The sequence below is a fragment of the Symsagittifera roscoffensis genome, chromosome 2 (assembly GCF_963678635.1).
Source record: "Symsagittifera roscoffensis chromosome 2, txSymRosc1.1, whole genome shotgun sequence".
Lineage (NCBI taxonomy): Eukaryota > Metazoa > Xenacoelomorpha > Acoela > Convolutidae > Symsagittifera > Symsagittifera roscoffensis.
In genome coordinates this window covers 2068674-2092776 of record NC_087063.1, presented here as the reverse complement: position 1 = coordinate 2092776, position 24103 = coordinate 2068674, and the positions used below count along the sequence as shown (strand labels likewise).

At 33.3% G+C, this 24103-nt stretch overlaps 1 protein-coding gene across 1 annotated transcript; it reads left to right on the top strand.

Annotated features, from left to right (window-relative positions):
* Positions 1-10507: 10507 nt before the first annotated feature.
* On the top strand, positions 10508-13784 carry LOC134839292 (protein SLC31A2-like). Its single transcript, XM_063854792.1, has 4 exons — positions 10508-10755; positions 11785-11851; positions 12357-12546; positions 13475-13784. Exons 1-4 carry the CDS (start codon positions 10693-10695, stop codon positions 13671-13673), a joined length of 519 nt encoding a protein of 172 aa, XP_063710862.1. The 5' UTR covers positions 10508-10692; the 3' UTR covers positions 13674-13784.
* Positions 13785-24103: the final 10319 nt, after the last annotated feature.

Sequence of the window (24103 nt, the reverse complement as noted above, 5' to 3'; positions counted from 1 at the left end):
GCCAATTTGCTGAAAAAAAAAAACAAAAAGTCTACTTTTTCTAACATTATGCGAAATTTTTTTGATTTTTTCATTAAAAAAAGTCAGCTCAAAATGATAGAAGTCCAAGATAGTTATCCTTCTAATAAAATCAAATCAAAACTCAAACAGAGTTTCATAACCTTGAGAAAGTTTTTTAAAAACCCAATAAATTTTATCAATACGCGCCTGAATTAACTTCAATGTGATGTCTAAATTGATCAATTTCGATAAACATTTATATTAGTTGACTCTGAGTGTAGAATCAAACTAAAGATAAAGTTTTTCCCTACTCTCAGTAAAAGTAGAAAACATTGTGACAACACGCTCGCTAAGTTTTATGCTGATTTGGATTTCACAGACTGCAAAACGAAAAGCAAAAACGCATAAGATTGCTGATTCGATATCAGAGGAAAATTTTCAGCAGTAGGCAGTTCTTAGATAGAGAGCAAATTCATGGAGTTCGGCGTTCATGTAGTTCATGTACTCGAAAATCAGTACTTCTCCAGAAATGTATTAGTAAAAGATCAGTTCTGTATCAGATTCTGGCAAGTGGCAATCTATCAGTACTGTTACAGTACTGTTTTTATTCTGCTATTTTTCCGATCAGAATAATATCAGAGGTATTGTTCTGATACTTCTCTGATCATGAAAAAATCAGACATATTGTTTTATTATTTCTATGAGCAGAAATAAAATCAGAAGAGCAGTTTTTGGAAATAAAATTCTAAAAAATCTCCAAAAACGCAAAATTCAGCGCCTAGGCACCAACTTCACTTGAATGAAATTATTTGATTGGGCTGGGTTTTAAAAAAATCAGCGTGCTTCATGTATATTTTTCTGAAAAAGAAATTAAAAAATCTAAGGAATTCTCGGTTTTCAAACTCAATTGTAACGAAAATAAAAATTAGTGTAATTATGATTATAACAAAATCAAATGAAATAAAAAATGAAATTGCACAACCAAATTTTAAGTAATCAATTAAACTGTGCGTAAACAACAATCATCAGACTAAAAACAGAAAAACGATTTTTCAAATTTTCTGACGATTAGCAGTCTGACGATAAGAAGCATTTTTAGGCCTCCAAAAAAAAAACTTAACCAGCAATCATCAATTTTGGCCTAGAGATAGAGCAAAATTTTCAAAGTTTCACAAATAATTATTTCAAAAACAAATTTTCTCAAGTGAAAAAAAAACACTTAGTCTATCCGAAAGTTGCCAGTTCCAGGGATAATTGTGTCAGTCAAATAAAACATTATAGTAATCAAATTAACAGTTGGGTTGAAAAACGTAACAAATTTTGATCAACCGCATTTTGAGTTTTTTCGAGCAAAAACTTCCAATGTTTTTTATGACATCAGTTTGAAACAATCATGCACCAATTTGAAAAAAGAAGTTTTTTCTTCAGTAAATTTACCAAAAACTGCCGTATTCCCAGGTAAATTTTTTTTCTGAAGCCTTTCATCTACCAACGCTAACAAATTTCTTTTTTTCTCGCAAAAAAAAAACGCGTTTATGTTGTTTTCAGCTGATTTTTAGCTGTGAGGGATGCATTACTTTGCGAAAAAAAAAATTTTTTCTTTGGTAAACTTTCCAAAAACTGCCCAAATTTTGTTGCTCAAGCCTTTTAACTACCAAGGCAGCCAGTTTTTGTTTTTTTTTGCAAGAAAAACACTCATTTACGTGGTTTCTAGCACAGGTTTTTTACTAGAAGCTATTTTGATTATTTGTTCTCTTCTGTAACGACCAGTAAGAATACTTTAAAATCGAATCAAAAATTCATAAAAAAATTTCCAGTTATGTTTCAGAATAAAAATAGAAGAAAAAAGTACCGTAACAGTAATGTTACAGTTATAGAACAGTTCTGGCATTTTTTTTCGGTTCGAACTCTTGGTTAGGAGAAAAACAGAGTAAAATACTGAATTTAATGTGATACACGACTGAATTTTTTGTTACAACTGTGGTTTTATTTGTACAGCACTGATAACCTGTGTGATTTCTACCCGGGTAGCAACGTTCGTTTTGAATTCTATAGAAATTCTCAATTGTGTTTTTCAATTGAAACAAATCATAAATAAATAAGCCTGATTCCATTTTGCAGCAGACTTTAAAGACACTTTCGCTGTTTATTTTAGTGCTGGATAACAGATTTTTATCGGTAAACTCTACAATTTGTCAATAGTTTTCGAATTGTCATTTTGTCTACCATTTCAAAATGATTGAATACTTTTTTGTCCACTACTCTTTAAGAAACCTAACATATTAACCTTTCGTTTCCATGCCCGCCCTGTTCATTTTATTGTTTTATTTTCTACTTTTAAGCACTTAAGACGATTTATTTGATCATTTAAGATACGTTCAAAAATTCTCAGTTCAACAAAATATTAATTACCTTCCATGTATCTCATTTTAAGCAAGCAACTTAAACAACCTATGGTGACCTTTAGGGCTTGTTTGAAGAAGTATCTCACCTACAGATGCATTCACCCTAAACATTTAGAAAAGTAAAATTTGTGATTGAGACAAGTTCATGAACAAGCTCTGATTAATTTTTGAAATTGATCTTTTTTGACTGAAGCACCAGAAGGGAGTCTTTTTTATTTCTTTTCCATATAACCCAACTAGTTAAGCGGCATAGATGCTATGTGATCATGCTCCATTTCTGTATTTTGATAAGTCACAATCCGAAAAATGCGAGTTGCTAACTTGCCGAAGCGTTAAAATAGGGGTATGAAAAAATAGTGAAGAAATGAGACCTCCAATTTTGAGAACCAAAAAACAGTTCCTAGCTTTGGCTGGCCATGGTAAAAATTTGATGAAGAAAACTTTTAAACTTTGTTAATTAGAAATTGATGGTAGCCATTCCACCAAAGTTTCCTATACATACCTCTCAACGAGGCTTTCATTCTTCTTACAAATCAAATTCAAAACAGTCTGGATAAACTCTTGCCCGTTCATGAAATCAAAAGCAAAAAAGATACAACATCCTGGATTACAAAAAAAAATCAAACGTGGATATACGAAGCCGCGAAACACTTATATCAAAGACAACGTAACAAGATTAATTCAATGTTACAAGACTTGCTTAGTAAATACTATGAGACACAAAAAGAGAAAAGACGAATAAGAACAATGCCACATGAAAAATATATCATTTGATTCTTTTTTTGTTGAAATCTGACCAAATCTAGCTGAATCTCTAAACATGGAGCGCAATTTTCAAAATGTAAGAACAGTAAGGATTTCATGCTAATTGTACAAAATGGCAGAACAAGAAATTTTTAAAGCCATTGGTAATTTGCAAAAAAACAGCCATGATTGCTATTGACTATCAAACTTTTTCATAAGAATAATTATTCCGGCAATCCGTTCAGTTTTGACAGTTTTATTAAACTGAATATTTAAAGAAGAGTCTTATCTGGAAAGTTTGAAATTTGCTATGTTTTTCCAATTCACAAAAGAGGAAAAAAGACTCAAGCACAAATTCTAGGCCAAAATTACTGCTACCAATTTTTGGAAAAAACTGAGAAAAATAATGATACTGGAGGATTGTTAGATTCCTTTTACAAAAAGTGGCAAGTGGCAATTTATCAGTACTGTTACAGTACTGTTTTTATTCTGCTATTTTTCCAATCAGAATAAAATCAGAGGTTTTGTTCTGATACTTCTGTGATCATGAAAAAATCAGACATATTGTTTTGTTATTTCTATGAGCAAAAATAAAATCAGAAAAGCAATTTTTAGAAATAAAATTCTGAAAAATCTCCAAAAAGCAAAATGCCGCGCCTAGGCACCAAATTCACTTGAATGAAATTGTTTGATTGTGCTGCGTTTTAAAAAAATCAGCGTGCTTCATGTAAGTTTTTCTGAAAAAAAAATAAAAAAATCTAAGGAATTCTCGGTTTTCAAACTCAATTGTAACGAAAATTAAAAACTAGTGTAATTATGATTATAACAAAATCAAATGAAATAAAAAATGAAATTGCACAAAAACGTTTCAAGTAATCAATGAAACTGCGCGCAAACAACAATCATCAGAATAAAAACAGAAACACTTTTTTCAAATTTTCTGACGACTAGCAGTCTTGAAGCATTTTTAGGCCAACAGAAAAAAATTACCTCGCCAAACTAAGCCTCTAAAACCTTATAGTAAACAAATTAACAGTTGGGTTGAAAAACGTAACATGTTTTGATCAACCGCATATTGAGTTTTTTCGAGCAAAAACTTCCAATGTTTTTTATGACATCAGTTTGAAACAATCATGCACCAATTTGAAAAACAAAGTTTTTTCTTCAGTAAATTTACCAAAAAATGCCGTGTTCCCGGGTAAATTTTTTTGCTGAAGCCTTTCATCTACCAACGCTAACAAATTTCTTTTTTTTTCTCCAAAAAACGCGTTTATGTTGTTTTCAGCTGACTTTTAGCTGTGAGGAATGCATTACTTTGAGAAAAAAAGTTTTTTTTCTTTCATAAACTTTCCGAAAACTGCCCAAATTTTGTTGCTCAAGCCTTTTAACTAGCAAGGCAGCCTTTTTTTGTTTTTTTTGCAAGAAAAACACTCATTTACGTGTTTTCTAGCACATGCTTTTTACTAGAAGCTATTTTAATGGTTTGTTCTCTTCTGTGACGACACGTAAGAATACTACAAAACCGAATCAAAATTTCATAAAAATTTTTCCAGTCATGTTTCAGAATAAAAACAGAATAAAAAAGTACTGTAACAGTAATGTTACAGTTATAGAACAGCTCTGGCAATTTTTTCTGTTCGATCTCTTGGTCAGGTGAAAAACAGAGTAAAATACTGAATTTAATGTGATACACGACTGAATTTTATGTTACAACTGTGGTTTTATTTGTACAGCACTGATAACCTGTGTGATTTCTACCCGGGTAGCAACGTTCGTTTTGAATTCTATGGAAATTCTCAATTGTGTTTTTCAATTGAAACAAATCATAAATAAATAAGCTAGATTCCATTTTGCAGCAGACTTTAAAGACACTTTTGCTGTTTATTTTAATGCTGGATAACAGATTTTTATCGGTAAACTCTACAATTTGTCAATAGTTTTCGAATTGTCATTTTGTCTACCATTTCAAAATAACTGAATAATTTTTTGTCCACTACTCTTTAAGAAACCTAACATATTAACCCTTCGTTTCCATGCCCGCCCTGTTCATTTTATTGTTGTATTTTCTACTTTTAAGCACTTAAGACGATTTATTTGATCATTTAAGATACGTTCGAAAATTCTCAATTCAACAAAATATTGATTACCTTCCATATATCTCATTTTAAGCAAGCAACTTAAACAACCTATGATTACCTTTAGGGCATGTTTGAAGAAGTATCTCAACTCCAGATGCATTCACACTAAACATTTAGAACAGTAAAATTTGTGATTGAGACAAGTTCATGAACAAACTCTGATTAATTTTTGAAATTGATCTTTTTGGCTGAAGCACCAGTTGCGAACAGAAGGGAGTCTTTCTTATTTCCTTTCCATATAACCCAACTGGTTAAGCGGCATAGATGCTATGTGATCATGCTCCATTTCTGTATTTTGATAAGTCACAATCCGAAAAATGCCAGTTGCTAACTTGCCGAAGCGTTAAAATAGGGGTATGAAAAAACAGTGAAGAAATGAGACCTCCAATTTTGAGAACCAAAAAACAGTTCCTAGCTTTGGCTGGTCATGGTAAAAATTTGATGAAGAAAACTTTTAAACTTTGTTAATTAGAAATTGATGGTAGCCATTCCACCAACGTTTCCTATACATACCTCTCAACGAGGCTTTCATTCTTCTTACAAATCAAATTCAAAACAGTCTGGATAAACTCTTGCCCGTTCATGAAATCAAAAGCAAAAAAGATACAATATCCTGGATTACAAAAAAAATCAAACGTGGATATACGAAAAAACACAAATTATAAAAAAAGTCTACAAAACTCTACAGAAGCCCCGAAACACTTATATCAAAGACAACATAACAAGATTAATTCAATGGTACAAGACTCGCTTAGTAAATACTATGAGACACAAAAAGAAACAAGAAAATTTTTCGAGTCAGTCAACAGTGTAAAGCCAACAGTGAGAAAAGACGAATAAGAACAATGCCACATGAATAATATATCATTTGATTCTTTTTTTGTTGAAATCGGATCAAATCTAGCTGAATCTCTAAACACGGAGCGCAATTTTCAAAATGTAAGAACAGTAAGGATTTCATGCTAATTTGACAAAATGGCAGAACAAGAAATTGGTAATTTGCAAAAAAAAACAGCCATGATTGCTATTGACTCTCAAATTTTTTCATAAGAATAATTATTCCGGCAATCCGTTCAATTTTGACAGTTTTATTAAATTGAATACTTAAAGAAGAGTCTTATCTGGAAAGTTTGAAATTTTCTATGTTTTTCCAATTCACAAAAGTGGAAAAAAGACTCAAGCACAAATTCCAGGCCAAAATTACTGCTACCAATTTTTGGAAAAGTCTGAGAAAAATAATGATACTGGAGGATTGTTAGATTCCTTTTACAAAAACGAAGTAATTTTGATTAAACAGAAAGGTTTTGCGTCAAAACGATTTGATGCAATTGTTGAATTTCACCAATCAATTGAAGTTTCTAATGGAATAAGAAACATAATTTCGCACTCTCAATATTTTATCGAAAACTTTTGATACTGTGAACCATAAAAACTTGCTTTGGAGATGCTCAGTTTACGGATTGAGAGGCAAAGATTTCCGTTTCTTAAATCATATCTCGACAACCGTTACTGTGTTGTCCAATTAAATCAAACAAAGAAAATTAAATTTGAAAAAGGATGGGGTTTGTGTAAGGGGAGGGGGTTCCTCAAGGGTTACTTATGGGTCCACTTTTTTCTTTATTACATCAATGATGTCCCCGAGATTCCCAAATTACCAACGTGGTTCTTTTGCAGATGATACCATTATACATGGCGAAGTTTCAGAGGACAACTATGATCTAGATTTGAACCACATAGAAATATGGATGGTAAATAAATTTATGATGAAGCAAGACAAAAACAAAAAAGTTGTTTTCAGCTTGAAGAAAAAAATTGATAAATTTTTGAGAGAATGCACTAAAAACAGAAATTATTGTTGCAGTTTTAGGAGTTCAAATTGATCAGAACCTAAAATTCTCTAAACATATCCGAAAAGTGGAAAATAGATGCGCAAAATTAATTTCGTTTCTCTACAAAACAAGAAACAAGTGATCGGCTAAACAATTCATGAGAGCTTATAAAAGCTACATACAAATTACGGAAGCAAACAAGATCTAGATTTGACAACATAGAAACATAGATGGCAAATAAAATTACAATGAATCAAGGCAAAACCAAAACAATTGCTTTCAGCTTTAAAACTTTAAAACTTTTGATAAGTTTCAGAGGGATTGCCCTAAAAACAGAAACTGATGTTACATATTTAGGAGTTCAATTTGATTTCAACCTAATTTTCACTGCACATATCCAAAACGTGAAAAATAGATGAGCAAAATTCATTTCGTTTCACTGCCAAACTAGAAACATTTTATCAGTTGAATATTTCATGATAGTTTTCAAAAGCTGCATAAAACCAATTTATCAACAGGGAATTTTGATTAATAGCTGTACCTAAAACTTCTAGATGAACTACAGAAACAACGAAATGTTTTATGAGAATTATCAATTGGAAAAGAAAACTCGATGAAGTAAGATCAACGACATGAAACAACAATGTTTGCTGAATCTATGAGCTACATCCATAAAAGCTCTTAAAATACTAACAAAACTTAATAGGAAAAATTATACAAGTAAAGATGTGAATATTGTCATAATATCAAAAGAAATAAGCATGCAAATTTTAGTGACACGCGGACCAGAACTTTGCAAACCCTATTTGCTATGAGTAAATTTTATTTTAGAAAATGAGTTAAGGAGTTAATAATAAGATGAATAAAATTTATTTTAAAAAATGAGTGAAGGAGTTAACAATAAGATTGTCAAACTAGACTATAAGGTTTTGTTAATATTGATGCCCAGCAACGAAATTGGACACTTTTGTTCATAAATAGAGAAACCTATATCTACATGATACTAATTTTTGTGCAAAAACTAGTTGTTGAAAACGGTTGAACTTTTTTTGATGAGTAATTAGTTTGTCTCAAAAAAAAAAAATTATTAGGTTTTTCTGATTTATACTACATCAAAAAAAGGTTTTATGCAAATTTTAAGGTTTCAATTGTTAAAAACAAAAACATGGATTCTCATTCTCCAAATTGCTCTCAAATAGCACTTGCAAACAGTCTTGCAGCCTTACGGTGACCATTTGAATTGGCGCTATGAAAATTGAGCAGTTATAATAAATAGTTTATGTAATGTGCCTGATTCCTAAACAAATACTTAATTATGATTGTTATTGTTATAAAAATTTATTATGATTGTTATAATTACCATTATGGTTCTAATATGATTTTGATTATTACTTTTTTTAAATTATTATTAGAGCAAATTGCTAATACCCTTAATTTGATCTTTCTATGATCTAAATTTTGTCGGTTAATATTACAGAATTTAGTTACATTCTTCTAGACTCTCAAAAAACGGCATTCTGAAAGTTCTGAAAACCAGCGACAAAACATCAAAACACCTCTGGAATCCAGAAAACTACTTTACACTTAGTTTCAACAAACAATTTAGTTTGTCACTCGATTCCTGAAGAAAATTTCTGTAATCATAACTTGTGTCTGGATTTCAGCTACAAACCTGCTAGCACATGTAAAAGATGGTCCTTGGAATCAAGATAAGATGATTCTTTGGGGTTGTCCAGAGCAGCTGATGGATGCCCACGAGAAACCCGAAAATTTAGGAAAAATCCGAAATCTTACAACTTGCTTATGAGAAATTTTCCTATCTTAGAACAATCTTGTAACAAGTTTCATTATCTTAAAACTGTCTTCAGAGAAAACTTCCCTATCTTGTAACATTCTTAGAGCCTAATTCTGTAAGAAGTTGTAAGATTCTTGTAAGAAAAATTCTAAGACTTTTTGTCAACCTGGAAAAGTGTGTGCGCAGTTATAAAACAGATTTTGGCTTCCTAATCAAAAGAATACCAGGTGATTACTGTAACAAAATCTTGACAAATTTAGTGCCAGTTTTTTGTTCCAAATTTTCTCAAACACAAAAACCATCAAAACATTTGGTTTTTTCTGTGTCTGAATGACAAAAAAAAATTCAAAATTTGAATGTTTTGAAGAATAATCTCGATTCCTGAAGAAAATTTCTGTAATCAACACTTGTGTCTGGATTTCAGCTACAGACCCGCTAGCACATGTAAAAGATGGGTCCTTGGAATCAAGATAAAATAATTCTTTGGGGTTGTCCAGAGCAGCTGTTGTAAGCCCACGAGAAACCCGAAAAAGTAGGAAAAATCCGAAATCTTACAACTTTCTTATAAAAAACTTTCCTATCTTAGAACAATCTTGTAACAAATTTCATTATCTTAAAACTGTCTTCAGAGAAAACTTCCCTATCTTGTAACATTCTTAGAGCCTAATTCTGTGAGAAGTTGTAAGATTCTTGTAAGAAAAATTCTAAGACTTTTTGTCAACCTGGAAAAGTGTGTGCGCAGTTATAAAACAGATTTTGGCTTCCTAATCAAAAGAATACCAGGTGATTACCGTAACAAAATCTTGACAGATTTGTTGCCAGTTTTTTGTTCCAAATTTTCTCAAACACAAAAACCATCAAAACATTTGGTTTTTTCTGTGTCTGAATGACAAAAAAAAATTCAAAATTTGAATGTTTTGAAGGATAATCTCATTCCTTTAACAAAAAGAACCTTAATAATAGTATGTTCTGTAATTTTTGCTAAAATATGAAATAAAAGAGAACACTTCAGTTTGTTTCCGATCACTTTAGTTCAACTTGAGCTTTCCTGTTGAGTCCAAATAGCGAGCGCATGGTACTTTTTCAGCACAAAGTTGCTTCCAATGAGAGCTGCCAGTGAAAACATTTGAACTTGATGTCACTCAAGGGAACTTTTTGATTTAAAAAAAAAACCTAAAAACTGTTCAAATCCTGTTCAAGCACATCTCTCGACTGGCCAAGAGTGGTACAAAAAGGCAAACAAAAAAGTGTAGAGAAACAAGTGCGCCGAGATCCAGCTAATGGCGCCTAATTTTTAGTCCCAAATTTTTAGTCTATCTCTGTCTAGGATAACATGTCTCTGAAAAATACATGTCACGTGTTCAGCCTCTGGCGAGGGTTAGGTAAGGTCAAACAAAGATTTGAATTCCAATTTAATCGTAGAATAAACTGCGGCTAAACTTTCATGATCTCAAGGCGTCGTTTCGACTTAATTGTTTTGTGTGCTGTTATATAGATTCTGAATACCATCAACTGATCCTTAAAAGTACCAGTTTAGCATTGAGTTAAATCTAAAATTAGTTTAAAGAGCAAAAGTAGATACTAACTGGGACTACAAGTTAAAGTAACAATACTATCGCACGGCGAAACACAATTCTGACGGTCTAATTGTTTGATGAACTTCATAAAATATTGAATCAAAGTCCAAGCATAAAAGAGAAATCATTGTTTCTTCAAAGCTTAAAATGCCATCAAACTAAAATCATTACAAAGCGATTTTAATAAACTCTCTTACGAATAAAATGATTCACTCAGGTATGGACAACATGACGTCCATGAACGGATCTATGGACATGATGATGCAGGTATGATTTCTTTAACCATTGTCGAGATACGAAACCATTTTTTTACCCCATCTGAAAGTCAATCTTAAAATCGGAATGGTGACATCCTAGGCAGGTCTTTTCACGATACTAAGATAAATGTAATAGAAATAATGTTAGAAATCGTCCCAACCAAACTAGTTTTTTTCTACCCCATCAGAAAATCAGTTCAAAGTTTGGAACGGTTTCGAGTGGCTGGTGATAATACGAGAAGTCCCTACGAGAGAATCGTCATAACTCTTTGACAATAAATGATCCCAAATTTTTCCTGTTCCCCATGATACTATTGAAAAAATGTAATTAAGTTTGTCTTAGAATGAATAGCTTGCATTTGCACCATATCATAGCGCTTACAGGGCGTTAGCGAATACGTTGCAGTGTTTCCAGTGAGAACGTCGAAGTCGAATTATAAAAAAAATAATGGTTTATCACGGGATTTCCTTCCTTCAAAGCTTATCCGCTCAAGAAATGGGGGAAAATTTTTAGCAACAAAACGGATTTCATCTAATTTAAAAACAAAAACTTGTCATATTCAGAGTTTCAAACTCGTCTTGAGTTCAAATTTGTTCTAAAAAATCAATCGTGAGAATAAAACAACTGGTAGTAAGTTTTTATTTTACTTTTCAAAAAATGAATGAAAGTTTTGTTTTAAAATTGTTTATGTAGATTTCGAAGCCAGTTTTTGTTATATTTAACGGTCTTTCGTCCATTGAATTCCTTGCAAACTTTAAACGGTTCGTTGACATTGAGCGAAAGCTTTGAAAATGGAAAATTATTTTCAACAGTCACTTCAAAACAATGGTGACAGATACAATCAATTTTCTAAATTTATGTCAAAAAACTTTTCCACAATTTTCAATCCTAATAAATTTTAGAAGATTATTTTTCACTGAATTTAAAAAAAATGTTTTAAAAAAATGCAAAAAATCTGAAAATCAAACTGACTGTTTATTAATTGTCCTTCTTTTTCGAAAAACGATCAAAAAGGGTCTGAAATTTTCATTTGAGTAGATGACGTTCTATGCCAGCAGTGACGTCACAATTCTGTGGGACAAATGGGAAACCAAAGAGACATGGCGTGAGTTATAATTTCTTATAACTGGCTGTTGTTGTAAGCTGATCAGTGTCCTTTTTTGCGAGTTTTACTGTTTTGGGTCTACGTGAAATTTTTGAGATCAAAGTATTAATAAACTCATTAATTCAAACTGGGGGCTCATTGCAACTTTTTTAACGCAAAAAATGAAAAAAGAAAAAATCATTTTGCGAGATGATTTCTCTGTATTCTTGGATTTAAACTAACACAACCAGGTTAACTTTGCAAGATGGTTTGAATACTGCAAAACGGATAAAATGGATAAAAGTATAAACAAATGAACTTCATAAGCAAAAAAATTCTTTCTTTTCTCAGAAAGATTGTAAAGATAATTGTGTTTTTTCAAGATGAGATTTCTTCGATAAAAAATAATTGTGTAAATTATAGGGAAATAAATGATTCCTTCCTGAAAACAATGTATTATTACTTCTCATAATTTCAGATCAATTACCAGTCTTTCATTTTTAATTTATCCTCTTTTTACCTGCAGAACTAGCCCTCTCCTGCATCTGTTGGTTTCTGCTGGCTGTGATTTATGAGGGAGTGAAAGCACTTCGTAACTTCGTCTGCCAGATGAACTCTATGAATTCATCAACAAGTGTGAACAGCTCTAGACCCCTCATGGAAATGAGTGCCGACTGCAAGAAGTCACTTGTGAACCCAAACAAATCTGCACCTCCGTATGTAGCAATGTTAATTTGAAAGCTTCGAATCAAAAACTTCCCAAAAATTATCAGTCATCTTAATTACAAGACATAATAAGGTAATATTTACTCTTACATTATTGTACCTAGAAGCAAAAGAGTTCGAGAAAAAAACTTCAGAGCATGTACTTGATTGTAAATCGCTCACTTGTCGAATTGATATTGTTTTTTTGCCAATTTATCCGGGCAAACTTTGATTAACTCTGACGTCACGTACCTAACTAAGATAAAAAATTAATCTAAACACACGGGAATTTCACCAGAAAAGACAAGATGTTTTGATATAATGTTTCCGGGCATTACGAGGCCAAACTATGCATTGAGTAGGCGCAAACTTTGGTGTCTGTAGATCACTGTAGTCCAGAGACAAGTCTTTAAGCTTTCCATGGATTCCGCGCTCGATTACGTGTAGCGTATATATTGTCATTACATTAGTTTTTTCGCGGATTTTGCAACGAGAAAATACTCCTAGTTTATCCGGCTTTTGCAAACTGTAAGCGGCTTCCGGAAATGTATGCGGAATCCATGAATTCCGATGATTCCGCTCTAAGTTTGCCGATTTTGCTTTCAATTTCTGACTGCTGCCTACAGTTTGCGAATTTCACTTACAGTTGCATTATACCCATAATTATAATGGTTACGCTTGAAAGAGTTTTTAATTTGATGTCTTTCTTAATGCATATACGAACATTTTGAGGTAACCTGAAATCAAGTGGAAAAACCCAACTTACGCCCATAGTTCCTTCCTTCTCCGTGCTTGATTGAAACAGAAAACTAAACGGTTTCCTTTTTTATAACTAGTTTTTACTTTCATACTAACTTTTTTTCAAAATCCGTTTTTGAAATACTTAGTGAAGTCAGAAAAAGACATGAAGCCTCACAAAAAAGGTTGATGTTTTTTAAGCAAAATATTCTCCTCTGAGCACTTGATGCAGACTGTGCTGCACCTGATCCAGATGAGTCTGGGATACCTGCTTATGCTGGTGGTGATGACCTTTAACGTCTGGCTCTTCGTTGCCGTCATCTTCGGATACACAGTCGGCTTCTTCCTCTTCGGCTGGTGGTGTGCCTCGGATCCGACTAAACACGAACACTGCGGATGATAGTCACGAGCAGAATAAACTCATATATATTAAAGACAGAAAAAGCATGTATGATTTAAAGAATGATTAATGAAAGATTTGATTGAGATAGTTAGACAATTTATACTCAAACACAACTCAAATAAAAATGTTTCTATTTGAAAATTTAAAAAAACGAGTTTTTTAATTGTAACATGAGAGTTAACTTCGGGTTTTTATTGCAATATACTTTTTTGTGCCAATTCGAATCCTGGATACCCTATATAGTACCCTGACATCCAATTTGAATACCTGCTGATATTTGAAATCTAAAATTGAGACGTAAATGCTTCCTCGTATTGACACTTGAAGCCCATTACGACGCCACACTCGTTGAACTTTAAACTGGTTAGAATTTCACAGGCTTTTTCCATTTTTCCCACAAAGCTTGAACCGGATTCCTTAAGAAAGTAAGAAAATGGAACTAGAGGCCAAAGTTTTAAGGCGTTTTGTTCATGAAGTAAGCAGTTTTGTTGCTGATATGCATCATAACAAAACAATTTTTTCAGAATTTTGAGTAGCGACAGAATTCCTTAATGCATGTAAAAGATCCGTCTTTGGTATTCTTCCCATAAAGCAAGTTTTCTCATTCAGATCTGAAGTAATTTTTTTAATATCTAAATTTCAGATCTGAAATGGGTTGTGAAATGTTTAAATAACGCTTAAAGCTTGGATATTTTAAGGATTGGCTATTTCAGATCTTCGTTTTTATTGGTTATTTCAGATCTGAAAAAATCTATTTCAGATCTAATCTCAGATCTAAAATTTTGTTTTTCTTGGTTATTTCAGATCTGTGAAAAATCAATGACTTAAGAATCAATACTACCAGGTACGCAGCGAAGCCTCGAATGGGCGACTGCCAAAATATGTTTCAACAAGTATGAGATCAACATTGGAAACGCATAAATAGCGCATGAAAATCAAAATTTTGATTTGTTTCTAACAGTTTTTAATTACATTTATCTCAGTTGAACAAGAAATCTAGTTCGAAAAAAAAACAGTTTGTGAAATTATTCTGAAATTTTTTACCGCTAGTTAATCTAAACATAATTGTGTCTGGCAAAAACATCAAAAAATTAAAAAAACTCATTTGTGTGCTCAAAATGCATAAATTAGATCTGAAATTTTATTTTTCAAGGTTATTTCAGATCTGAAAATTTCTGGTTCACATTAAAATTTCAGATCTGAAATGTTCAATTTTTTTAATCAGATATGAAACAAAAAGTTTTGGATTGGAGAATCAACTAATGTAATAAATGGAGAATTTCAGATCTTGCACAGGAAATCACCTGGGTACGGGCTGAATTGTAGCTAAATCATTGAATTGGAGTTGAAAGACGACTTCTAAAGGCGTTTTATTATCAAGTATAATTATTTGAGTCTGGATTTCATAAAAGCATTCATGTTGTCAACTTCGGGTCGGCAAAAATGTAGCTGATGTTTAGCTAAAAAGAATTCTTTACGCATTAAAAATATGTGTGTGTGTGTGTGTTTGTGTAATCTCGACCGACTCCAGCGAGTAGAATTTTGCGCCTAGTTAAAAAACTTAATTTGACGTCGTTTTGACAATTTCAAAAAGTGAGAAAACTCTCGAATGTGGAACGAAGTCTGAAGTGTACATTAAACTTATGCATTGAAATTACTTTCTGATGATTTTCTTCCTTTTTTTTCTCATTATACTGTTTTTTTCTCAGTCTTAGCTAGTCTGGCGGCGCCCCTGATTACTAAAACGCTTTATGAGCACAAGGTGAACAAATCACAAGGTGAGCAGGTTCAAGTGAGTATTAGATTGAAAAAAGCACAAAAAAAGTTGAATTTATTAACGCAGCAAACATAATATCTCCAGTTTACCCGCGTTGTAATAAAATGCTTAGAATACAAATATCACTCATGGAAAAACGCTTATCATACAATTTGATACTATTCTATACGTACAGAAATTGTAGTAACAAGCTAAAATAAGCATTTTTTCACAATTGAAAATTACATGACCAGCATTTTTCCATAAATCAAAAATAATTTTTTTGCTTAATAGTTTAACTTTATCCAAGCACAATTACCACGGTTTTTTCTAACATAATAAACCACATTGATAAAGAGAAAAAAATCTCTCATATACTTGGCAAAAGAGTATTAAAAGTATGAGATATTTTTTCTCACTAGTTCACTCAGAAGTATGAATGAAAACTTTAAATTTCTGTATATGGCTACAACGTTTAAAATTCAAATTCTAATCGTAAATCGTGGCCTTTTTTGGACATATTGAAGAATATCTCACAAAACACAAAATAACAGTGTTTAAAAAATTCTACGCCCGGACTACACTATAGACAAAACAAAACAAAGTTTTGCATGCAATTCTTTTTTCGAAAGATGCTTACTTGAGCATGAAATTGATTTTTCGACCAAAAGTTGAGAAAAAATTTTCGCCAAAATTTGAATTTTTAACTTTTTGCATCAATGTAAAAATGCTTGTCAAACAATTTCTATTTACGAAATTCATATGATAAACATTTTTTGAATACATTACTTGTATGAAATCATATAAAATGCGTTTTGTGTGTCTGGGTGTCAAGCCGGTTACTGAATCTATAGAGTTATTCTTAATGATTCTTTTTCTTAAGTTAGATATGCAAGTTGAGATAAAGGCTGAAAAATAGGTTTTCGAGGTTGTTTTTAAACTCAGAACGCAGAAAAAACGACCAAAAAAAACAATGGTTACATGCAAGATAAATTAGTTTGTATGATTGAATGATTTATTAATGAAAACATGTAGTTTTCGTAATACGAACCCAAATAAACTTTTTCATTGTAAATTAAATATTTAACGAGTTGTTAATTGTAGCTGCAGGGTTAATTTCGGGTTTTTATAGCCAGGGTTTTTTTGTGGTATTTTGAACACTCGCATAATTTTGTAAAAGTTTTGCGTTTTCTTTTGTTCTTTCCTTCTTTTTGATCGTTCCGACAAAATTTTAACATGTTTAAAGACTTGTCTCTGGAATCCAGGAAAATACAGACACAAAATTGTGCTCCTATCTAGTGCACAGTTTGGACTCGTAATTTTGTTTATAAAGTATAAAATTTTATCGCTGGATTGCAAAAAAAAAGAATTTTTTTTGTGCAGGCAAAAACTGTAACTGATTTCCCAATTTAAAAAAGCTTTTAACGTAGGTTCTCAGCTCTATTACAAAAACGAGATTGGCGTCACAATGCCGATTTCAAAAGGTGAAAAAGCCTCGAAGAAGTAACTAATTCAGGGGTCACAGAGTTCAATAGAAAGTCTTGGTAGGACCAGTGCGCCAAATTTTTCAGCCTGATTTTCAATTTTTCCCTGAATTGCAGTTAAATTCTGACTATCTAAAACATAAAATCACAGAGTTATGTGTTCTGATTATCCGCGCTCACGACTTTATTGACCTTCTCTCTCTAAACCGAACCCTGGTTTGAATTTTTCTATTTGCCGTTAATTGAAAAAAAAAATTACATGTCACTCATTCAGTTTGTTTCAGTGGGATTTTCAGTTAATTTTATGTTGTTTTTAGTTGAAATTTTATTGATTTCAAGTTAAAACTATCTATTTCAAACCTTTTTTTCATTTCATGACTTCTAATCAAGAAAGCGGCGCACATTTTTAAAGTTTTAACTTTTTGAAAAATTTTTTTATTTCGGAACATTCGGAACAATCGGAATTAATAATATGAACTATGAAAAATCACTCCTTTTAGATTCGAATAAATATTTCGAAAAAAAAATTTAATTTGATCGTTTAACTGCCTGTCGGAAAGTCGTTTGGAGACACGAATGTCAGTTTTGATTTGGTTCCAGTCATTTTCGACGGACAAAAAATCACTACACTATATTGGAAGCCAGATTTGTTATGAAGCAAATTTGCTATGAAAAACAAACTTCTTAAACAGAATCCGACTGTAAATTGGCTAAAAACTTCATTGAAAAAAAAACAAAACGTGAGTTAAAAGAAGTACAGCCTGGCATGTGTGGATCTAGAACTTTCATATGGGCGTCTTTCACAACAAGTTGCGTCTGATGTCAAAGTTATGTTCAAAGTGAATAACATCTTTGAATGCTCATGAGTTTTTGCGCGCTATAATTGAGAGTAATGTTTTCCAGCACATTAAATTTAGCTTGCACCCGCACAAATCATCGATGTTATGGTGCTAGCCAAAAAATTAATTTGATCGTGGAGCTGCCTGTTGAAAAGTCGTTTGGAGACACGAAGATCAGCGATGATTTTGTTCACGTCGTTTTCGACTGACAAAATTTCACTACACAATATTGATGCAAAATTTGTTATGAAGCAAGGTTGTTATGAAAAACAAATTTCTTAAAAAGAATCCGACTGTAAATTGGCTAAAAATTTCAATAAAAAACAAAACGTGAGTAAAAGTAAGTACTGCCTGGCAGAGGCGGATCTAGAATTTTCTTCAGAGCAATTTTCAAAAAAAATTGCGTCTGATGTAAAACCTTTTTTCAAAGTCGACAAAATCCTTTCGAAGGCTCATGATTTTTTGCGCGCTATAATTAAAGATAAAGTTTTCAAGCACATTAAGCTTAGTATGCACCACATCAATCATCGATGCATTGATGCTAGTCAAAAAAATAATTTCATTGTGGAGCTGTCGGTTGAAAAGTCGTTTGGAGACTTGAAGATCAGTGTTGATTTTGTTCAAGTCGTCTTCGACTTACAAAAAATCACTACACAATAATCGAAGCAAGATTTGTTATGAAGCAAAATTGTTTTGAACAACAAATTTCTTAAAAAGAATCCGACTGTGATTTGGCTAAGAAATTCAATAAAAAAAAACGTGAGTAAAAGTAAGTACTGCCTGGCAGGGGTGGATCTGGAGTTTTCTTGAGGCTAATTTTCAAAAAACAAATTGCGTCTGATGTCAAACCTATTTTCAAAGTCGACAAAATCCTTTCGAAGGCTCATGATTTTTTGCGCGCTATAAATGAAGGTAATTTTTCAAGCACATTAAGTTTAGTCTGCACCACATCAATCATCGATGCATTGATGCTAGTCAAAAAGTTAATTTCATTGTGGAGCTGCCTGTTAGAAAGTCGTTTGGAGACTTGAAGATCAGTGTTGATTTGGTTCAAGTCATCTTCTACTGACAAAAAATCATTACACAATACTCGAAGCAAGATTTGTCATGAAGCAAGTTTGTTCTGAACAACAAATTTCTTAAAAAGAATCCGACTGTGATTTGGCTAAAAAATTCAATAAAAAAAACGTGAGTAAAAGTAAGTACTGCCTGGCAGGGGTGGATCTGGAGTTTTCTTGAGGCTAATTTTCAAAAAACAAATTGCGTCTGATGTAAAACCTTTTTTCAAAGTCGACAAAATCCTTTCGAAGGCTCATGATTTTTTGCGCGCTATAATTAAAGATAAAGTTTTCAAGCACATTAAGCTTAGTATGCACCACATCAATCATCGATGCATTGATGCTAGTCAAAAAATTAATTTCATTGTGGAGCTGTCGGTTGAAAAGTCGTTTGGAGACTTGAAGATCAGTGTTGATTTTGTTCAAGTCGTCTTCGACTTACAAAAAATCACTACACAATAATCGAAGCAAGATTTGTTATGAAGCAAGTTTGTTCTGAACAACAAATTTCTTAAAAAGAATCCGACTGTGATTTGGCTAAAAATTTCAATAAAAAAAAACGTGAGTAAAAGTAAGTACTGCCTGGCAGGGGTGGATCTGGAGTTTTCTTGAGGCTAATTTTCAAAAAACAAATTGCGTCTGATGTCAAACCTATTTTCAAAGTCGACAAAATCCTTTCGAAGGCTCATGATTTTTTGCGCGCTATAAATGAAGGTAATTTTTCAAGCACATTAAGTTTAGTCTGCACCACATCAATCATCGATGCATTGATGCTAGTCAAAAAGTTAATTTCATTGTGGAGCTGCCTGTTAGAAAGTCGTCTGGAGACTTGAAGATCAGTGTTGATTTGGTTCAAGTCATCTTCTACTGACAAAAAATCATTACACAATACTCGAAGCAAGATTTGTCATGAAGCAAGTTTGGTATGAAAAACAAATTTCTTAAAAAGAATCCGACTGTAAATTGGCTAAAAATTAAAATAAAAACCAAAACGGGAGTAAAAGTAAGTACTGCCTGGCAGGGGTGGATCTAGATTTTTCTTGAGAGCAATTTTCAAAAAAAATTGCGTCTGATGTCAAACCTATTTTCAAAGTCGAAAAAATCCTTTCGAAGGCTCATGATTTTTTGCGCGCTATAATTGACGCAAAAGTTTTCAAGCACATTAAGTTTAGTATGAACCACATCAATCATCGATGCATTGATGCTAGTCAAAAAGTTAATTTCATTGTGGAGCTGCCTGTTAGAAAGTCGTTTGGAGTTTTTAAGATCAGTGTTGATTTTGTTCAAGTCGTCTTCGACTGACAAAAAATCACTACACCATACTCGAAGCAAGATTTGTAATGAAGCAAGTTTGTTTTGAAAAACAAATTCTTAAAAAGAATCCGACTGTAAAATGGCTAAAAATTTCAATAAAAAACAAAACGTGAGTAAAAGTAAACACTGCCTGGCAGAGGCGGATCTAGAATTTTCTAGAGGGCAATTTTCAAAAAAAAATTGCGTCTGATGTCAAACCTATTTTCAAAGTCGACAAAATCCTCTCGAAGGCTCATGATTTTTTGCGCGCTATAATTGAAGCTAAAGTTTTCAAGCACATTGAGTTTGGTATGCACCACATCAATCATCGATGCATTGATGCTAGTCAAAAAGTTAATTTCATTTTGGAGCTGTCTGGTAGAAAGTCGTTTGGAGACTTGAAGATCAGTGTTGATTTTGTTCAAGTCGTCTTCGACTGACAAAAAATCACTACACCATACTCGAAGCAAGATTTGTTATGAAGCAAGTTTGTTTTGAAAAACAAATTCTTAAAAAGAATCCGACTGTAAATTGGCTAAAAATTTCAATAAAAAACAAAACGTGAGTAAAAGTAAGTACTGCCTGGCAGGGGTGGATCTAGAATTTTCTAGAGGGCAATTTTCAAAAAAAAATTGCGTCTGATGTCAAACCTATTTTCAAAGTCGACAAAATCCTCTCGAAGGCTCATGATTTTTTGCGCGCTATAATTGAAGCTAAAGTTTTCAAGCACATTGAGTTTGGTATGCACCACATCAATCATCGATGCATTGATGCTAGTCAAAAAGTTAATTTCATTTTGGAGCTGTCTGGTAGAAAGTCGTTTGGAGACTTGAAGATCAGTGTTGATTTTGTTCAAGTCGTCTTCGACTGACAAAAAATCACTACACCATACTCGAAGCAAGATTTGTTATGAAGCAAGTTTGTTTTGAAAAACAAATTCTTAAAAAGAATCCGACTGTAAATTGGCTAAAAATTTCAATAAAAAACAAAACGTGAGTAAAAGTAAGTACTGCCTGGCAGGGGTGGATCTAGAGTTTTCTAGAGGGCAATTTTCAAAAAAAATTTGCGTCCAATGTCAAACCCATTTTCAAAGTCGACAAAATCCTTTCGAAGGCTCATGAATTTTTGCGCGCTATAATTGAAGGTAAAATTTTCAAGCACATTATGTTTAGTATGCACCACATCAATCATCGATGCATTGATGCCAGCCAAAAAGTTGATTTGATTGTGGAGCTGCCTGTTAGAAAGTCGTTTGAAACTTGAAGATCAGTGTTTATTTTGTTCAAGTCGTCTTCGACTGACAAAAAATCACTACACAATACTCGAAGCAAGATTTGTTATGAAGCAAGTTTGTTATGAAAAACAAATTTCTTTAAAAGAATCCGACTGTAAATTGGCTAAAAACTTCAAGAAAAAACAAAACCTGATAAGTAAGTATTACTTGGCAGGGCCGGAATTATAATCTTCTTGAGAGCCATTTTCAAAATTTTGCGTTAAGGTATGTAGCCCTATTTTTTCACTCTTCCAAAAACTTGCCTGAAATCAATTGCGCTTTCTTAACCTGCGCTGCCACATCATTTATTTTAATAAGGAAAAGTACCAAAGGCGTTTATAGAAAAAAATAAGCATTTATCCGCCAAAAACTGGTGTTCTAAATTAGTATCTAAGGTGTGTCCTTGGGTAGTCAAGTTGCCAGTTTTCTAAAGGGTGCGAGTTCCATCCCCACCACACCAATCCACCAATCACATTTAATATTGTAGATATTCTATGGATCAAATGAGCCGTTGTCGCGTAAAAATGGTTGGAAAAATTTGGTTTTCCAATAAAAATTTTTCGAGTAATTTATAACCCCAAGTAAACAGATCATCTAAAACAAATAGAAAAAAAAACATTGAAGTAGCATGCGCATGTTTAGTTACTCAACAATAACTGGTAACTATATGAAGAATTTAATTCAGTAATAACAAAATACAGAAAGAACTTTCATTTGTGTATCAATAACAGCACAGCGACTGTTTTAAAGTCAAAAAAGTTGACGAATTGATGGGATCTAAATTTCTGATATTATGCTCATACTACTTTCCATCTATCTTGTAATATGTTTTTTTAAGTGCCTAAATTAATTTAAGTTATTCTTCCAAAAAAATTGTTGAAGTTTTTCGCCTCGCAAGATTCTTGGTTGAAGACAAAGATCTCTGCAAAATCTTTTTGAAAATTTCAGTGCAAATAGTTTGTCACAAATTCGATAAAATAGAATCATATTTCACCGATCAACCTTGAGAGCAGTCTGGCAAGAACGGAGTCTGATGCTGCTCAATACGCAATTGTTTTCAATTTTTAAATCGAATATGTGCCTTCATCTCTTTGCTGATTAAAACTATTTTGGCAAATGCACTAGTAATCATCAAATGCACCTGGTATATGTACCCGCTCTGAATATTCAAGTGGCCTGCATCCAAGAAACCCGATTCCAAGGATCCCCCTCCATCAACATCAACGATGTTGCAGACACTCCCTCCTATAAATTTTATTGCTCCGGATACGATGACAAGCAGGGGCTCCATGGTGTTGGTATAGCCGTTGAAACAAAACTAGCCAACCACATTATGGAGTGGAGACCAATGGGACCACGCCTATGCTACATCCGCATCCATGCCAAACCAGCCCCCCTCTCAATTATCTGTAGTTATGCCCAAACTGAAGACAAAGCAAACGAAATCAAAGATGAGTTCTATGATGACCTCTCCAAGCTGACGGGCTTGGTCCCAAAAAAGGATCTGATGATCGTTGCAGGCGACTTCAACGCAAAAATTGGAAGTAGATGCAACTCCGAAGCAGCCAACATTTCAAAAATCGGTGCACAAACTCCCAACATGGATATCCAACGATGGAAGAACGCAAAACCAGATTGACTTCATCCTGATATCCAGACGATGGAGATCTGGCATAGATGATGTCCGCACGGTGGGCCAAAAAAACTGCCTAATTCAGTCTGACCACAAGATGCTCAAAGCCAAGCTGAAGGTCAAATTGAAGGTATACACAAAAGCCCCCAAATCTTTCCGACATGATGTCAACACACTTAGAAACCCAAAAGTCTCCGACGCCTTTCGCAAGGATCTAAACCGCACATTGGGTAGCCTGCAAAACGAAAGCGACGTCAATGGCTACTGGACGGGCATCAAAGACGCGCTGACAAAATCAACGGAACAGAACATTCCCAAAAAGAAGTCAATCCGGAACCCTTGGATCTCGCCAACGACCCTACAACTGGTGGAAAAACGAACCAGGGCCAGGACAGCAAAATCCAAAAAAAAACATTTCCAGGGACATCAAACGGTCGGTCAGGATAGACAAAAAGAACTTCTACGATCTCATTGCGGCAGATGCAAACGGAAACTCGAGAAGAGTACACAATGCTGTAAGGAAACTAACCGGAACAAAAGCCCCAAACATCGATACAGTGAAAGACAAGAATGGAAAACTTATCACTGATACAAATGACAAAATTAAACAATGGGCCAACCATTTCGAACAACTACTAAACCGGCCAACAAAAAATCTAGCGACCCCTCAAATTCGCAGCCAAGCCCTCTCACAAATCAACACTGATACACCCAGTTTGGACGAAATCTCGCTCGCAATAAGAAAATTGAAGACAAACAAAGCAGCAGGAAATGATAATATCCCCCCGGAACTTTTTATTCATGGCCAACATGAACTTCTTCCCCACTTGCAACGCCTTCTCTCACTTATTTGGAAAGAGGAGAAGATTCCAAATGACTGGAAGACAGCAGTCATAGTCCCCATCCACAAAAAAGACGACAAAGCCAAATGCTCAAACTATCGTGGCATCTCACTCTTGAATATCGCTTTCAAGATCTTAGAGGCGATCCTTAAAAACAGGCTCGAACCAGCCTATGATACAGTTGCTAGAGACAACCAGGCTGGCTTCAAAAAGAAGCGCGGATGTCGCGATCAAATATTTGCAATCAGA